Source organism: Mastigoproctus giganteus, chromosome 14, assembly GCF_048544385.1.
Source record: "Mastigoproctus giganteus isolate SK-2022 chromosome 14, ASM4854438v1, whole genome shotgun sequence".
Lineage (NCBI taxonomy): Eukaryota > Metazoa > Arthropoda > Arachnida > Uropygi > Thelyphonidae > Mastigoproctus > Mastigoproctus giganteus.
Genome location: NC_143588.1, coordinates 70544160 through 70564378, shown reverse-complemented (window position 1 = coordinate 70564378; position 20219 = coordinate 70544160). Strand labels below are relative to the sequence as shown.

The window sequence follows — 20219 nt, the reverse complement described above, 5'->3', positions numbered from 1 at the left end:
AGCTACCATGTGATATATGAAATATTTTCCATGTTTATAATATTACTAATGATGGCTGTTGAAATTAGTGCAATACCAGGGCAATTTGTTACAAAGACAATTTTGTTCTGCTGTAAGAATTAAAACCATTGGATTATCCGTGCAATTTAAATCCTGTTGCTCACAAGAACAGATGAAAGGACAAGATCAAGGTAATCATTATAAACTTTTACAGATATAAATAAGTTCAGTTGTTTGTGTGCAATATTTACTGCAATGTGCACTTATAAAACTACTCAATCATTAGGTGTACCTTTCTAAATTCTAAATTCCATAGAATTTTTGAAATCCAGTGCCTCTCAATCCCTGAGGGTGCCAGATTTAAAGAGTTAATTATAATTTTTTTTTTTTAAACAACACAAAACCCTTTATTTTTATTTAGGCTGCAGTTTCAGTTGATTCTAATATTTAGAGGTTTCAAATATTTTTATTAAATATTACTACTGTGTAGTTACCAATGTTTTTCCATAAAAGTAGTTGATTAGCATACAGAATTACAAAGAATTAAAAGTAGTTGATTAGCATACATTAAAATATTTCATATTTATAAGATTAAATAAAAATTCTTTCTTTTAAACTTTAATTATATGAAGGCTAAGGTTATAAGTATAATTTTTAAAATTCAGTGTGATAAGGCAAACATTGCTTACACAGGACCACAGGATGGGATCATGCTTTGGTTGGAAAATGGTAAGTAATTCTTGCAACCTAACCACAATTTTTGCTTTTACTACAGCTTAAGCAAAACAAAAAAAAAATGAATTTTTCTTTGGAGAATTATAAAAAGGCAAGCATAATTTGCAATCGCTTTATTTCAGTGACTTTCTTTCCTTCACTTTGCACTACAAGCAACATACAAGGTGTGATTAAAAAGTTCAGGGAGCTGACTTTATATTTTGAAATTGTGGCATCACAGTGAAACAAAATTTGTTGCAACATACTAAATGATTCATCTAGACATAGAAATGCATGAATCATCCATTTATCTGCAATCAGTCTGAATTAGCATATTAAATATAAAGTGTTTTTTGTGTTTCATCGCATTTTAAAATGAGTGATTTTACTTCGCAGTGAATTTGCATCAAATTCTGTTTCAAATTAGAAAAAAGGACAACAGAAATCCATAAAATGTAAAAACAGCTTTCAGAGATGTTTTATGTCATTTGAATACATATCGGTGATTTACAAAGTTTAAAAAGGCCACTTGTCCATTGAAGATGATCTTCACTTTGGTTGTATTTCAACTTCAAAACTATTAAAACCATTCAAAACCTAATGGGATATGATGAGGGTGATTGATGCATAACTATCTGCAAAGTTGCTAGTGAAACTGGTATTTCTTACAAAAGATATCAATCAGTTTTAACACAAGAGTTGCGAATGTGGTGTGTTTTAGCCTAGATTGTGATTCATATTCTCACTGATGATCACAGAGAGCAGTGGGTTCTCACATATCGAAATCAATAGAATTAGTAAAGGCACATGATGCAAGAAAGCAAGCTTATGTAGCATCAGCAAAAAAAAAAAAAAAAACCCAAATCTTCTAATTTCACCCATCCACTAACTTCAGATGTTTTTCTAGTTCTACCTTGAATGTATTTAAGCTATCAACTTCTACCATGACAGATGAATGTTTGTTCCAGCAATCAACCACACGCTGGCTAAAGGCAAACTTCCACACATCTATCCTACAACTGTCTTTCCTCAATTTAAATTTAGGCCCTCTCAGGCAATTATTCTGAGCCAGAGGAAGAATCCCATCAGCATTGAACATGCTCAAACCATTCAAGGCTTTATACACCTCAATCAGATTACCATGTAGGTGCCTAGTCTCCAGACACTGTAATTTGCAAAACTTAAGCCTTTTTTCGTAAGAGCAACCCTTTGTTCCATTCACTAATCTTGTTGCCCTTCTCTGTACTCGTTTCAACAGCTCTACATCCTTCTTAAAATGAGGCCACCAGACCTGTATACAGTACTAAAGGTATGGTCTGACGATTGCTTTATAAAAGGGGATAAGTGCCTCCTTATCCCTGCTAGAAAAATTCCTGTATATCATTGACAAGACTCTATGAGTTACCCTTGCAGACCATCTGCACTGCTCAGAAAACTTCATATCTGCTTGCACAATTACCCCCAGGTCCTTTTCATTCTCTGCCACTGTCAGTGTAGTACCACACAGTTGATACATTACTCTGAGGTTACTGCTTCCCATATGCAGTATTTTACATTTGTCAACGATGAACTTCATTTGCCACCTCCCAACCCATCTGCTCCTCCCAACGCATCTGCTCAACTTTTCTAGATCCTGTTTCAGCAGCATACTGTCATTAGTGTCATTAAGAACCCTGCTGACCTTCATAATGTCTGCAAACTGAGACATTAAGCCTGATATACCATCATCACTATCATTAATAAACACAGAAAACAACAGTGGACCCAACACTGAACCCTGGGGGACTCCACTAATAACATTAGTCCACGAAGAGCATTGTCCATTGATTACCACTTTGTCTTCTCCCACTCAACCATCCCTTTATCCATATCAGCAATTTGCCTCCAATGCCACACTGCTCCAATTTGTGCAGCAGTCTTCCATGTGCAACAGTATCAAAGGCCTTTCTAAGATACAAATATATGATATCAAAGTTATTTCCTTCATCCAGTTCCTTTGTGACCACATCATAGTATCCAATCAAATTGGTCAGACAAGACTTCCCCTTAACAAAACCATCTGAAGTCTTGTCTAGATGATACTGCAGTGCTTCTTTAACCAATGCCTCCATTAATTTCCCTGGAACAGAAGTTAAACTAACAGGTCTGTAATTACCTGTCTCCCCCTTTGATCCTCCTTTGTGAATTGGGGTCACATTTGCATGTCTCCAGTCTAGACTATCTCCCCTGAGTCCAAGGAAGCTCTCATAATTATGGCTAAGCGTTTGCTTACTTCCTTTGCTGCCTCCTTGAATATAACTGGATAGAACCCATCCACCCCAGGTGCCTTTCTTATGTTTCAACAATTTCTCCTCCACTTTGCTCTCAGTTATTACAAAATCATCTAGCTCACTGCCAGAGTTTAATTCACCTCTGGCATTCCCCACCCTGAATAACTTCTCATGTGTGAATGTAGATGCAAAATACTCATTTAGTTTGTTAGCTACCTGAGCAGGATCATCAGCAGTTAAACCATCGATATCCAGGGACCAATCCGATTCATCCCCTTCCTTTTAGAATTTACACAAGTAAAGAACTCTTTGCTGTTTTTCTTTGCATCCTTTGCCAAAGATTTCTTGCAATCTGCCTTTGCCTGCCTAACCTCCTTTGTGACTTGGTTACAGATCAGCTTATATCTATCATAGGCTTCTGTGTCACCCATTAATTTATATGTATCCCATGCATGTTTCTTCTCTGCCACATGTCTCATTAGTTCATCTGACATCAATTTAGACCTAAATGTTGAACAATATTTCTTAGTTGGTATGAAAAGCCTAGTAGCTTCCAAGATTAATTCTTTGAATGCTTCCCATTTTCAATTTGCTGTTCATAACATCATCAGTTGGTCCCACTATATAGAATTTAAATACTGTCTCAGACCTCCGTAGTTGTCTTTAAGAAAGCAAAAACCCTTCCCTTTACCCCTGATGGTTGTTACCTCTTTGAGTAAATCCCACTTCATCACATTCTGATGAAGTGGGATTTACTCATGGTAAGCACTGCAGGATCATCTAGACAAGAATTCAGTTATAGCTCAGACGCAGCATGGTTTTGTTAAGGGCAGGTCTTGCCTGACCAATTTGATTGGATACTATGATGTAGTCACAAAATAACTGGATGCAGGGAATAACTTTGATATTATATATTTGGATCTTAGAAAGGCTTTTGATACTGTTGCACATGGAAGACTGCTGCACAAATTGGAGCAGTGTGGCATTGGAGGCAAATTGCTGCTATGGAAAGGGATGGTTGAGTGGCAGAAGACAGAGTGTGGTAATCAATGGACACTGCTCAACGTGGACTAATGTTATTAGTGGAGTTCCTCAGGGTTCAGTGTTGGGTCCGTTGTTGTTTTCGGTGTTTATGAATGATATTGATGATGGGATATCAAGTTTAATGTCCAAGTTTGCAGATGATACAAAGGTTGGCAGGGTTGTTAAGGACACCACTGACGCTATGCTGCTGCAACAGGATCTGGAAAGGTTGAACAGATGGGCTGAGAGGTGGCAAATGAAGTTTAGCATTGACAAATGTAAAGTACTACATATGGGAAACAGTAACCCCAGAGCAACGTATCAACTCTGCAGTACTACACTGACAGTGGTGGAGAATGAAAAGGACCTGGGGGTAATTGTGCAGGCAGATATGAAGTTCTCTGAGCAGTGCAGACGAGCTGCAAGAGTAGCTCATGGTGTCTTGTCAATGATATACAGGAATTTTTCTAGCAGGGATAAGGAGGTGATTATTCCCTTGTATAAGGCAATGGTTAGGCCACATCTTGAGTACTGTATACAGGTCTGGAGGCCTCATTTCAAGAAGGATGTAGAGCTGCTGGAACGGGTACAGAGAAGGGCAACAAGATTAGTGAATGGAACAAAGGGTTGCTCTTACGAAGAAAGGCTTAAGTTTTGCAAATTACAGAGTCTGGAGACTAGGCACCGGCGAGGTGATCTGATAGAGGTGTATAAGGCTTTGAATGGTTTGAGCATGCTCAATGCCAATGGGATTCTTCATCTTGCTCAGAATAATCAGCTCAGAGGGCATAAATTCAAATTGAGGAAGGACGGATGTCGGATAGATGTGCGGAAATTTGCCTTTGGCCAGCGGGTGGTTGGTTGGTGGAACCGACTTCCATCACTTGTTGTTGAAGTTGATAGCCTAAACAAATTTAAGGCTGAACTGGACAGGTATTTCGAGCGAACGGAGGGGTGAAATGGGAGTGGGTTTTTTTTTTTTTTTTTTTGGCTGATGCTGAATAAGCTTGCTTTCTTGCATCATATGCCTCTACTAATGCTAATCACTGCCGCCTAGTGGTTCCTTTATCTGCAGATTCTTAATGCATGAAGAATCACTACTGATAATCTGATAAGGGGTATTACTCCCTCTAGTTGCCTCCCAAACATGCTGCTTTAGAAAACAATCATCCAATAAATCCACAAAAGCCTTGCTAGTGTGTGAGTGACCAACCCACAAATTCCACTCAATGTCTGGGAAATTAAAATCCCCCCATTATAAGACTCTGATTTATTGCCCCATTCTATTTCCCTGTACAGTTGTTTATTATACTCATCAGAGTCATTAGGCCTATAGCACTCTCCTACTGTCAATTTTGATTTCTTAGTGCTTATGTCACACCAAATTGACTCGACACTGCACTGTCCAGCCATGTCGACTGGCTGTACTTGCTTGGATTTTGTGTTTCTTAACTAATAGCATAACCCCTCCTCCCTTCCTATCCTGTCTATCCTTCCGGTGCACATTATACTCCCCAAATTCCATTTCTGCATTCCTTATATCTTTATGACACCACGTCTCTGATATCCCAACAATATCTGCCTTTGATGTTTTGACCAACAAATCTGTCAATGTGGTGCAGCAGCAGCAGTTTGTTTCATGGGTATATAGATGTAACTGAGAAACAAATGTCAGTTCTTTCAAGACTCTTCTCCAAGGCCCAAATGAAAGCAAGAAAATCTTGGTCAAATGTGATCATGCTTATATTTTTTGACCCACAGGACATTGTTCATTATGAATTTGTCCTGCATAGTCAAAAAAAAAAAAAAAAAAAAAAAAATATATTAGAAAATTTTTGCTTGTGGAATTGGTGCTTCCATTGTGATAACATCTCTTCACAATCAACACTTTCTGTTCAAGAATTTCTTGTGACATACTCCATCATCTACCATACTCACTGGATTTAGCTCCCTGTGATTTTTCCCCTCCAAACTTCTTGTAGAATTACTAATAGTTCTTGTGTCAAGTTCTGAAATTATTCAGAATATGACATGGGAACTATTAGCAGTTCCGAAAGAAGCCTGTCAGGAATGCTTTCAGAAGTTGCAGAAGCATTGAAATCAATGTATACATTGTCAAGGAGATTACTTCAAAAGAGATCTATTTCCCAAATATTAGTTCAATTCATGAACTTTTTGATCATACCTATCGGAGTTCATTCTCTGAAGTGCCACTTCTGTAAGCTGGCTTTTCATAATTTTAATGTTTGCACTATATGCCAAAAGTTATCATAGCATGCATGTGTGGAGTGTCCACACAGTCTACCTATTGTGCAACTATTATACATTATAAATTAACTGAAAGAGGCTCAGAAGTGATCTTTGTAGCACCTCACGTGTTATTTTTCTTTTTAAGTAAGAATTACATTTATATGTGACAGTATGCTGTTCTGCGGTTATTCTTCTGTACCCCAAACTCTTTTATACCACAAAACAAGCTTATTGTGTGAAACTTCACCATATGGATAATTCATTTCTTCTTTATTGTAGAATAATATACAGTATTGAAAAATTTAAAAAATTAAAATCATTTTAGAAAATACTTTAAACTCCTTTTAAAAGCCATGTTGTTCTTTCAATACCTTTGTATGTAATGATAGTATATTATTTTTGAGACAGGAATGTAGTGACCTGACAATTGTTTTTTCTTGAGGGTTTTAAGAAGTTATTGCTCAGTCCAGCATATCTATGACATTTCATTAAAGTGTGATAAGAAAAGTAGCACACCACTTTTTTATTTTACAAAAGTTATGTGGGAACTTTTATTTTAAACACTAATGAAGTAGATATAGTAGTTATAATAAAATTACATAAATTAGTATAAACATGGTACTTCTTTGTATATTAAATATGTTATGTATTAAAAAGTTAAAGCGGGGAATCTGAAAAAGTATACATTGTGCCTTAAGAATTTTATTTTCGCTTAAAACTACTTGTACATTCATTTACATAAAATCGGTAATTTTTATGTTTAGATGATGAAAGGTGTTTTTCAGCTAGTTCATCCACTTTTTTTTTATAAACATATATCTGATGTTGAATCATGCATTTATTCAATATAACATAAAATGATATCTAGACTGTTTTCAGTGGCTGCATTTTTGGTCCTGGATTTGTTGCTTAGATAAGAATGTTGCTTATCACAATTCGCTTGTATTCAAATCTTCAGGTTCATTTTCTGTGTACACCAAAGCTCGCAACAATTGTAAAGCAGTTATTAATTGCTCCAAACTAGATTTCGAACAGGCTAAGAATAGAAAACTTTTTACTTGTCCAAATGGTATCGAGCATTTTGGTCCCTTGCCAGAGTTATTGACCACAACCTTTGCCTATCTCTGTTCCCACCTCTGCCAAAACCAGATGGTTCTATTGCCACTTCAGACAAAGATAAAACTGACCTGCTAGCATCCCATTTTTCTTCCAACTCGTGTATTCATGATCTTGGTAAACTACCTCCTACCATTTCCAATATCCTCCATTCAATGCTTGCTGTGGTCTTCTGTCAAGAGGATGTCAGAAGGATTTTGACCAATCTTGACACTAAGGCTCCAGGTACTGATGATATTTCTCCACTTGTTCTCAAAACTTGTTCTCCTGAACTTAATTCTGTTCTGTGCCACCTTATTCCAAAGATGTTTTCCCTTTTGCTTGGAAATTTCTCGTATCTAGCCAGTTCCTAAAAAGGGTTACAAGTCCCTCCCATCCAATTATGATCCCATTGCACTTTCTTCTACTCTTTCTAAAGTAATGTTGAAATCAATTAACTGCCAACTCTTAAACTATCTAGAAACCTTCCATCTGATTAACAATTGCCAGTATGGATTCTATCAGCCAATTCACTTACGATATTCTGGCTTATGTTACCCATCTATGCACAAATTCAGTGTAAAATTTAGTGAAACTCAAGCAGTTGCTCCTTATATTTCAAAGGCTTTTGATTGTGTTTGGCATAAAGGTCTTCTAAATAAGCTTCCATCTTATGGTTTGCCAACTGTTTTGTGTAATTGGGTGTCCAGTTTTCTCTGACTGCTCACTGCAGGTGATGGTAGATGGCTCTCTGTCTTTTAACTTCTCCACTAATGCTAGTGTTCCCCAAAGTTCAGTTTTTTTCTCCCACTCTTTTCCTCTTGTATATTAATGACATTCTTCCATTAATCGGAAATCCTATCCATAGTTTTGCTGATGATAGCACACTGCATTCCACTTTCCAGTTTGAAAACCTTGCCCTGCACAAACAGCCTTAACTTCTTGAATATCTGCTACCAATTCCTTAAATGCTGTTTTCCAGGTAATTCCACAGTTGGGAAAAGATAACTTAGTTCATTTCCACCCTTCTAAAACTCAGGTCCTGTCTTACGTCTCAAAAAAGCATTCTTCTGCTTCTATGCTTATCTTTAATGACACTCTGATTTCTAGATAAAATCATATATCTCTGTTGGGGATTACCCTGATTTCTAATCTCTTTTGGCATAAGCACATTACAAATATTGCTTCCTCTGCATCTAAAATACTGCGTTATCTCTTTTGCTATCAGTGTTACTTTTTTTTCCAAATAGCCCTGTACAAATTGAAAATCCTCCCTACCACCTTCCATGGAATATTGTTCCCATATCTGGGTCAGTGCTCCCAAAATCTCTCTGAGACTAGATTCCATTCAAAATAGGGCCGTTTGGTTAATTAATGACCAATCTTTAACAAAGTCTGTCCACTGTCTGTCTCATAGAAATTCAGTTTCTGTTACATGCCTTTTCTGTTAGATTGGGAGGATACTTGGAATAATAGATTAACAATAGCCACAGGCAGAGGTGAATGTGTTTCTTGCACTGTTTCTGTTTGAATGAGCAACAGCCTGGAAAGCAAGGTGCTGAGGATTTCAAGGCATATGTGAGTCATCATGGAATAGCAAAATACATGGGCTGTGTTAGGGTAAAAAAAAAAAAAGTTGTAAACTGCAGCCATTATCAACCCACTGCAGAATGGAAGCTTCCTCAACAATTCATGTTGAGGGAGATGGACCATAATCTGCCACACTGGTCCAGTGCGGGTTGGCAGATCGACCATATTTAGCAGTCAGGGGATTGAACCCCGGTCTACTCAAGGAGCATGTGCTACTGCACTCCCGCTCCTGACCACTCGGCTATGTGTTAGGGTAACTGAGTAATAACAGGTGCATGTATACTTACATGTACACCAATGCTAGAAGCATAGTAAATATTGAACATTTAAAGAATTTGAAGTGTTGGTCAAGTCATCAAATACAGACATTGTGGTGATATCAGAGACACAGTGTTATTCAGATACAAGGGATGCAGAATTTGAATATGGCAAACAATGTGTATAGAAAGGACAGACAAGGTGGGGGGGATTATGCTCTTAGTTAAGAAGCACATAAAATCTAGGCAGTGCATCCAGTTGACATGGGTGGCCAGTGCAATGTTGAATCAGTTTGGTGTTACATAAGCATTGGGAAAGCAAAAAAAGAGTAGAAGTGTGTTATAGGCCTAATGACTCTGAAGAGTACAATGAATAACTGTATAGAGAAATAAGAGTGGGCCAGTAAATTAGAATGGGGATTTTAATGTAATGGGGATTTTAACTTTCCAGATATTGACTGGAACTTGTGGGTTGGTCACTTGCACACCAGCAAGACTTTTGTGGATTTATTGGATGAGTGTTTTCTACAGCAGCATGTTATAGAGGCAACAAGAAAGAATAATACTCTTGATATGATTATCAGCAGTATAATTACAGATGTAACTACCATCAAGGATAAAGGGAAGGGTTTTTGCTTTCAGAAAGGTGACTATAGTGGTGTCAGGCAGTGTTTAAATTCTATACCGTGGGACCAAATGATGTGTTACCATCAGCAAATTCTAAATGAGAAGCATTCAAGGAAATAATCATATAAGCTACAAGGCATTTCACACCAACTAAGAAATACTGTTCAAGGCTTAGGCCTAAATGGATGTCGGATGAACTAACGAGACTCATAGTAGAGAAGAAAAATGCATGGGACACACAAATTATCAGGTAATGCAGAAGCTTATGGTAGATATAAACTAGTCTGCAATCGAATAACAAAGGATATTAGGCAAGATAAGGCAGATTATGAGAAATCTTTGGCAAAAGATACAAAGAAAATTGTAAATACTTCTTTCCTTATGTAAAGACTAGAAAGAAGGGAATGAATCACATTGGTCCACCTGATATCTATGTTTTAGTTGTTAATGATCCTGCTCAGGTTGCTGACAAGCTGAATAAGTATTTTTCATCTACATTCATACATGAGGAATTCTCTATGGAAGTGAAGTTTATCAAAATCTAACAGTGAGCTAAATAATTTTGTAATAACAGAGGAAAATGGAAGAGGAATTGCTGAATTTAAATGTAAGAAAGGCAACTGGGGTGGATGTGATCTATCCAATTATATTAAGGGAGGTGGCAAAGGAGGTAAGCAAACCCTCATCCATAATTATGAGAGCATCTTTGGATTTAGGGGAAGACCCTGTGGACTAGAGATGTGTGAATGTACTCACGTCAGGTCAAACTAGAATTACAGACCTGTTAGCTTAACTTCTGTTTCAGAGATAATAATGGAGTTAAAGAAGTAATTCAGGATTTTCTAAACAGTAGTGCAGTTATAGTTCAATCACAGCATGGGGTTTGTCAAGAGGCGATCTTGTCTGACCAGTTTGATTGGATACAGTGATGCTGTCACAAAGGAACAGGATGCAAAAAATAATTTTGATATCATATACATGGATTTCAGGAAAGATTTTAATACTGTTACACATAATAGATTGCTGCACAAATTGGAACAGTGTGGCATTAAGGGCAAGTTACTGCTATGGATAAAGGGAGTGTTGAGTGGGTGAAAAATAAAATGTTATTAACAGAGGACACTGCTCTTTATGGATTAATGTTATGAGTGGAGTCCCTCAGGTTTTGGTGCTGGGCTATAGTTGTTTTCTGTATTTATTAATGATACTGATGAAAGTGTATCAGGCTTAATGTCTAAGCTTGCAGATGATACCAAGGTTGGCAGGGTAATTATTGACAATAATGACATTATTCTACTGCAACAAAATCTAGAAAAATTAGACAGTTGTTCTGAGAAATGGAAATTCAGGTTTAACATTGAAAAATCCAAGGTACAGCATATGGGTGACAGTTATCCCAGATTAACATACCAACTTTGTGATACTATACTAAGAGTAGTGGAAAATGCAAAGATGTGGGGATAATTGTGCAGTCAGATGTGAAGTTCTCTGAGCAGTGCAAACAGTCTGCCAGGACAGCACATAGGATTTTGTCAATGATATACAGGAATTTTGCTAACAGGGATAAGTAGGTGATTATTCCACGGGTCACCTCCACAATCACATTGTGGCCACATCTTGAGTTCTGCATACAGGTCTGGAGGCCTCATTTTAGGAAGGATGTAGCGCTCCTGGAGTGGGTATGGAGAAGGGCAACGAGATTGGTGAGGGGAACAAAGGGGTTCTCTTACCGAGAAAAGCTTCAGTTCTGTAAATTTCAGCATCTGGAGACTAGGCACCTGTGAGGTGATCTGATTGAGATGTTTAAGGCTTTGAATGGATTGAGCAAGCTCAATGCTGATGGCATTCTTCCTCTGACTATGCTCATGAGGGGGCATAAATTGAAATTGAGGAAGGATGGTTTCAGACTAGATGTGCAGAAGTTTGCCTTTAGCCAGTGGGCGGTGAATTGCCAGAACAAACTTCCATTTAATGTTGTGGAAGTGGATAGCTTGAATAAATTCAAGGAAGAACTAGACAAACTGTTGGAGGTGATGGATAAGTTAAGTGAAATGGGAAATTTTTTTTTTCATTGATGATGTATAAACTTGCTTTCTTGCATCATTTGCCACTACTAATACCATTTCTTCTTCATACTGAGATCCAGCTATTTCCATTACAGTGTCTATGATTTCTGCATAGTTCATGATTTCATATTCTAAAAAATTGTCACACCTCAAACATTACGGACTGATGCCAGGGACATCGGACCATAATGTTCCATTTGTTTGAGATCTGTCACTTTGCAATTGACAGTATAACTTTTACCACTAGGAAGCATTGTTTATCTGTTACTGGAAAGAGAACCCTTGCTTTAATGATATAACCATTAACTGACATCATCTTGATGATCACCATTTAGGAGTTAATTGTGTAAATATGTATCTTTAAAATTGTCACTCTGTATAATGTTACATTTTATATAGTTGATGAGCTCCTAGGTTTGCTTTTCCTGTATTATCCTGTAAAAAGTTTTTTCCCTCTCTCTCTCTGACAACATTTTGTTATACTTATCACTATTTTTCTGGGTTTTTTTTAAAGTTTTAGAAATTCTAAAATCGGTATACATTAATTTATTATATAGAGCAAAAAAATTCACAAGATGTATTCTATTACTCTCTACTTTGCAACTTTGTTTCCAACATTTTTACTTGTTTATTATCCTTCAGTCTCTTTTGTTATATATATTGTGTAATTCTTCATGTGATGTATATGAAATAGTCTGATTTTTGCTATTGTGCCATATTATAATCTGACAGACTATTTGAAAAACACACTGAGAATCAAATTTTTTAATACTTTACAGGCTAAGTGAGCGGGCTGATTCCCAAGAGTCTGCTGTGAAAACTGCTGAAAAACTTTTAAATGTAGGTTATTTACCTTTGCTTATACTTATATTTTATAAATGCTCTAAGTATTAATTCCTGTTTTTAAAGTAAAATTTTACATATTTCCAGTGAAATTTTTGGCGTGTATGTGTGTGCATGCATATGAGTGTGTCTATTAGTGTAACCTGGAATGTGCTGTGTGTGTATTCTAGAGGAGCACTACCAGCATTGCAGCAATATGATAAACAAATATCTAGAGAAGTTGTTTTGGCCAGTTTATTAAACTGGCTACCTTTTAAGGTAACCAGTTTAATCAAGAGTATCATATACAAGGTCTGTTCAAAAAGTATATGGATTATGCTTATTGTTCAAGGTTGAGACAACAGAGTGCACTGTCAACAAAAAGCATAATGTGTTTACATCCATATCACTACAAAGTAATCTATTCATTCATTTAGCAGTCTGTTATTTTCAGTGATAGCAAAAATAACAGATAGGTAATTAATGGGTGCTGCTCTTCATGGACTAATGTTATTAGTGGAGTCCCACAGGGTTCGGTGTTGGGTCCTCTGCTGTTTTGTATATTTATCAATGATATTGATGAAGGTATATCAGGCTTAGTGTCAAACTTTGCAGATGATACAAAGGTTGGAAGGGTTATTAATGACTGTAATGGCAGTGTGCTACTGCAACAGAATCTAGATAATTTGGGCAGATGGGCTAAGAAGTGGCAACTGAAGTTTAACCTTGACAAATGCAAAGTACTGCATATGGGTGGAAGTAACCCCAGAGAAACATACCAACTGTGTGGTACTATACTTAAGGTGGTAGAAAATGAAAAAGACCTGGGAGTAATTGTGCAGTCAGATATGATGTTTTCTGAGCAATGCAGACAGGCTGCCAGGGCAGGTCATGGGGTTTTGTCAATGATATATAGGAATTTTGCTAGCAGGGAAAAGGAGGTGATTGTCCCTCTGTATAAGGCAATGGTCAGGCCACGCCTTGAGTACTGTGTACATGTCTGGAGGCCTCATTTTAGGAAGGATGTAGATTTGCTTGAGCGTGTACAGAGAAGGGCAATGAGATTGGTGAGGGGAATCCTCTTACCAAGAGAGGCTTAAGTTCTGCAAATTGCAGTGGCTAGAGACTAGGCACCTGCGCAGTGATCTGATTGAGGTGTATAAGGCCTTGAATGGGTTGAGCACGCTGAATTCTGATGGGATCCTTCCACTTGTTCATGATCTCATGAATTTCACCAACCAGGTAGAGGATAAGTATGTGTTAGCCATCTTTATAGATTTTACTGGAGCTTTTGACATGGTGTGGCATGAGAGTATTCTGTCTGCATTAAGGGGGTATGCAATGTCCAGACTTACTGTATAGGACGATACAGAGTTATTTGTATGGTAGGAAAATTATACTGAAAGCTAAGCATCTACAGTTTAATAGGAATCTTTCGAGAGGGTGTCCTCAGGGGTCTGTATTGGGCCCACTTTTTTGGAACTTAGTACTTAATTTATGGCTAGAACAATCAGTTGAAAATCTGCATAAGATTGCTTATGCAGATGATTTGGTTTTATGTGTTACTGGTAAATCCAGGTCTGTGCTTGAAATAAGAGTGGCTCAGGTATTAGAAAGTCTAGTGTCATGGGCTGATCTGCATAAACTGTTGATATCTACAACTAAAACTGTTATGATGCTTCTTAAGGGGAAACTAAATTATGCGCGACTGCCAAAAGCTTTAATTAAGGGGAGGCAGATTCCTCTAGTATCTGAGGTGAAATATCTAGGTATAAGAATTGATGATAGATTATCGTTTTTCCCACATTTAAATTACTTACACATAAAAGTTAAAAAATTTAGTGCAGCAATAATTCGATTAACTAGGTCAGATTGGGGGTTGAAAAGGAAAGGTTTAAATTTATACTACAAGGCAGTCTTCTTACCCATAGTTGCGTACGGAGCATCAGTATGGTACTTTAGAGTTACTAACGTTAAATTTAAACAGAAATTGTTATCGATTCAGCACTCAATGCTTTATGTTATTTCTAGTTTGTGCAGAACAGTCTCAACGAATGCTATGCAGGTTTTGGCCGGGCATTTGCCTCTAGACTTGTACATTGTGTATCGGGCCCTTTGTTATTACTTAAAAAAAAGCATAGTTGTTTCTTTCATGAATATTACATGTGATGTCACTATAGAGATAGCTAAAGCTAAGAAAAATGTTCTAACACAGTTGATTGGCATATGGCAACAGAGATGGGATCTTAGTGTAACTGGGAGGTGACTAGATTGTTCATTCCAACAGTTACATTTACTTATGATAGTAACAACAAATGATTTTTTCCTTCTATGGTAACATCGTTTATTTTAACCAGCCATGGGTCATTGAATTTTAAACTACATTACTTTGGTCTAGTCAGCTCTCCTTTATGCACTTGCGGTCAGCCTGAGACTTGGAGTCATTTATTATATGATTGTAGTTTGTATGTTGAACATAGAGAAAGGCTAAAAGTGAAGATTGGTAATTTAGTTAGAGGCTGTGAAAGTGAACTTATTGCTAATCAGGATAAATTTCAAGCACTGCAAGAGTTCTGTGTAACTGTTTTTCAACGGAGAAGACATTGTAATAATCTAATGATTACTAATTAAGATTTGCTTATATACATTTTATCTGTTTTTTTTTTGTTTTTTTTTTAGTTTGTTTATATTATGTGTGTGTATATATGTATATAATTTTATTTTATTTATTTATTTATTTATTTATTTATTTTTTGCTGGCTCTCAGGTGTGGGCAGCCTGGGAGCGGGATTGCTGACCTAGCACTACTTCCGGTGGGTGCGGGATTTTTGTGCATGAGGCACTTAAAATAGAAGACCAGGCCCAGTACCAAGTGAATATGGGCGGTTATTAGGGTCTCTTCGCAACCGGGGAGTGGTTCTGCAGGTGCCAGCTGCTCCCTGGTGACGAGGAGACCTTCCATACAGGTCTATTTTGCAGAGGTTCTGCACACAGTCAGCTTATCAGGTGGAGATAGACGGAAGTCTAGGTACCACCTTAGACATAATAATAATAATTCCACTTATTCAGATTACGAACCTAAGGGGGCATAAATTCAAATTAAGAAAAGACAGATGTAGAATAGATGTGCGGAAATTTGCCTTTAGCCAGCGGGTGGTTAATTGTTGGAACAAACTTCCATCTGTCGTTGTGGAAGTTGATAGGTTAAATAAATTTAAGGAGGAACTGGACAGGCATTTAGACGCCTCTGTAGCCAGGTGGGAAGGAGCAGCAGTGTGTAGCACGCACTTCTTGATTAGACCGGGGTTCGAGCCCATCACCACCAAATACGGAGGATGCGAAAATGTCAGGGAACGACCACCGCATATCCCGGAGCAATATGGCCTTAGTTGCTAATGCTCCTAAAAACCAAATAACTAACTGGACAGGCATTTGGAGGGAATGGTGTGATTTTTTTTTTTTTTTTTTTTTTTTTTGTTGGCTGATGCTGCATAAGCTCATACACTTGCCTTCTTGCATCACATGCCACTACTACTACTACACGTTTTCACATCTTGTTATATTTCAAAATAAATAACATTTTTGAAATGTTTCAGAAAGACAAACAGCTACTCATAATAAAGAGCCCTATGTTAGAGCTCTGAGATGCCTTCGTGACATGGTTTGAATTAAAAGACTGGAAAAGTGGAACTCCGAAGACTGGTTGCTTCATCTGTTGTACCGTAGCATTCGTCCCACTTGTACAGTTTTTTTTTTTTTTTTTGATGTGAATAACGTCAAAAAAAAAAAAAACTCTGAGTACCCAGGGTGCTCAGAGTGTCACAAAAAGTGAAACGCCTAACTGCTGTTATATCTCCAAAACTAATAGACAGAAGTATAATAAATTTATACTTATTTTGTTAGGTATATAATGCAGTCGACGAATATGCAAGAAAAAATTAGAAATTTTGATTTCTAATATCATTTTTTTTCAAAAAAACTAAAAAGTTCACATTTTGGTCATTTGCTGTTGCGCCTTGGTTACTTTCACTCTCAATAGCAGTGACGCAACAAGTACAACGCATGCACCCAAGAAAACTGAAGCAGTGCAGTTCTGTTGTTGGCCTATCCACCCGTAACCTGTTTGAACTGGTTTCAAGCAGTATGAAGCAGAGTTATTGAGTGTCAGTGGGATGGTGTCATTTGTTCTGAAGATCCTTTGCTCAGTTACTTCACATTTGTCGAGCAGTGCAGTTGTGTTTCACTTAGTTAAGTTGTGACGATGCTGAAAGTTACATCAACTAAACGTGTTCAAAGATTTTGACAAAATCACAAATCTAATGTTGAAAAGCAAGCACATTCCTCGACTTCATGGAATCAACATTCAATCTTAAACTCGCATCAGAACCTACAAACTCTATTATGCATGGTCAATCGTGTAGCGACTTGGTCTTCATTTGCAATGTTAATAGTTCGAATTGTTTCAATTATTATTTTTTTCGTGAATAACGTCATGTGAAATTAAAATACCAAATAAAATAAAACTCATTTTATTAAGTTTAAATTGTATTTTTTCATTTCACATGACGTTATTCACGGATCCACCTTTGGCTCCATGGAGCTAACATCGATTTTGCTCCCAATAATAGGAAAATCATTAGGCTAAGTACTTTGCCTAAAAAGGACAGTATTTTGTATTTTGAAAGGGATTAAGTCACCCTCCCTCTAAGCAGCTTGTTGTCTCTGTATTATAGCATTCTGTATGTAGTGGAGACCTCATATACACTCATGAGCCAAAACATTATGACCACCTATCTAATAGTGACTTGGGCCGCCTTTTCCATGATTACCATTTGCACCCAGGTTGGCATCAACACCACGAGACTGCAGGTGTCCTCAGTTATCCTGGACCAGTTGGACAGGAGGACATCCTGGAGTTCACCAGTGGATCGGGGCGCAGTGTTGGCTAGCAAATGCTGCATTCTACTGCAACCCAATAAATATTCAGTGGGATTGACGTCGGGGGAATTTGGTGGCCAGGGAAGCACACAAAATGCTTGGACATGGTCCTCAAAATATTCCTGCACAATGAAAGCCTTGTGACATGGGGTATTGTCTTGTTGAAAGTCTAGTGCCATTCGAATACATGGCACCACATAGGGCAAAACTTGTTCTGAAACAATGCCGAAGTAGGATCTTGAAGCGAGGGTGTGTTCAATGGAGATGAGGCAGTTAAATGATTTCCATGAAAACATCCCCCAAACCATGATATCATTGCTGCCAGCCTGTTTCCATCCAACCACGGAGTCTGGTTGCAACTATTCACATGCTCACTGTCGAATACGCACCTGTAGGGTGGATGAAATCTATCCAGTTATATTAAAGGAGGCGGCAAAGGAAGTAAACAAACCCTTAGCCATAATTATGAGAGCTTCCCTGGACTCAGGGGAGGTACTCATGGACTGGAGATGTGCAAATGTGACCCCAATCCACAAAGGAGGACAAAGGGAGACACAGATAATTACAGATCTGTTAGTTTAACTTCTGTTCCAGGGAAATTAATGGAGGCACTGGTTAAAGAAGCATTGCAGGATCATCTAGACAAGCCTTCAGTTGTAGTCCGGACACAGCACGGGTTTGTTAAGAGGAAATTTGATTGAATACTATGATATAGTCACAAAGGAACTGGATGCAAAGAATAACTTTGATATCATATATTTGTATTACTCCTTCTAGTTGCCTCTAGGCAACTAGAGGGAGTAATACTCTTGATCTGATTATCAGTAGTGATTCTTCGTGCATTACTAATCTGCAGATAAAGGAACCACTAGGCGGCAATGATCACAGTGTACTGAAGTGGGATTTACTTAAAGAGGTAACTACCATAAGGGATAAAGGGAAGAGTTTTTGCTTTCGTAAAGGCTCAGACAATCGTAGTAGCCTTTGCTTTCGTAAAGGCTACTACAGTTGTCTGAGACAGTATTTAAATTCTATACAGTAGGACCAACTGATGATGTTACCAACAGCAAATTCAAAATGGGAAGCATTCAAAGAACTTATCTTGGAAGCTACTAGGCTTTACATACCAACTAAGAAATATTGTTCAAGGTTTAGGCCTAAATGGATGTCACATGAACTAATGAGACATGGTAGAGAAGAAAAATGCATGGGATACATATAAATTAATGGGTGACATGGAAGCCTATGATAGATATAAGCTGCTCTGTAACCAAGTCACAAAGGAGATTACGCAGGCAAAGGCAGATTATGAGAAATCCTTGGCAAAAGATGCAAAGAAAAACAGAAAAGAGTTCTTTACCTATGTAAACTCTAGAAGGAAAGGGATGAATCAGATTGGTCCACTGGATATTGATGGTTCAACAGTTGAGGATAATGCTCAGGTGGCTAACAAACTAAACGAGTATTTTGCATCTACATTCACACATGAGGAGTTATTCAGGAAGGGGAATGCCAGAGGTGAAGTAAACTCTGGCAGTGAGCTAGATGATTTTGTAATAACTGAGAGGAAAGTGAAGGAGAAATTGTTGAGGATAAACATAAAAAAGGCACTTGGGGTGGATGGAATCTATCCAGTTATATTAAAGGAGGCAGCAAAGAAACTAAGCAAACCCTTACCATAATTATGAGAGCTTCTTTGGACTCAGGGGAGGTACCCATAGACGAGATGTGCAAATGTGACCCCAATTCACAAAGGAGGATCAAAGGCCTACACAAATAATTATAGACCTATGAGTTTAACTTCTGTTCCAGGAAATTTAGTGGAGGCGCTGGTTAAAGAAGCACTGCAGGATCATCTAGACAAGACTTCAGTTATAGCTCGGACACAGCATGGTTTTGTTATGGGAAAGTCTTGCCTGACCAATTTGATTGGATACTATGATGCAGTCACAAAAGATCTGGATGCAGGGAATAACTTTGATATTATATATTTGGATCTTAGAAAGGCTTTTGATACTGTTGCACATGGAAGACTGCTGCACAAATTGGAGCAGTGTGGCATTGGAGGCAAATTGCTGCTATGGAAAGGGATGGTTGAGTGGGAGAAGACAGAGAGTGGTAATCAATGGACACTGCTCATCGTGGAGTAATGTTATTAGTGGAGTCCCTCAGAGTTAAGTGTTGGGTCCATTATTGTTTTCTGTATTTATAAATGATATTAATGATGGTATATCAAGCTTAATGTCCAAGTTTGCAGACGATACAAAGGTTGGCAGAGTTGTTAAGGACACTACTGATGCTATGCTGCTGCAACAGGATCTGGAAAGGTGAAGCAGATGGGCTGAGAAGTGGCAAATGAAGTTTAACATTGACAAATGTAAAGTACTACATATGGGAAACAGCAACCCCAGAGCAACGTATCAACTCTGTGGTACTACACTGACAGTGGTAGAGAATGAAAAGGACCTGGGGGTAATTGTGCTGGCAGATATGAAGTTCTCTGAGCAGTGCAGATGGGCTGCAAGATTAGCTCATGGTGTCTTGTCAATGATGTACAGGAATTTTTC

At 37.8% G+C, this 20219-nt stretch overlaps 1 protein-coding gene across 2 annotated transcripts in view; it reads left to right on the top strand.

Moving 5' to 3' along the window:
- LOC150075219 (tetratricopeptide repeat protein 21B-like) overlaps positions 1–20219 on the top strand; it is a 272286-nt gene that overhangs the window by 199662 nt on the left and 52405 nt on the right. For both annotated transcript variants that reach the window (XM_090389257.1, XM_090389256.1), the window contains exon 30: positions 12672–12732. In XM_090389257.1, coding sequence (XP_090245383.1) covers positions 12672–12732 — 61 coding nt within the window. The remainder of the gene's footprint in view (positions 1–12671; positions 12733–20219) is intronic.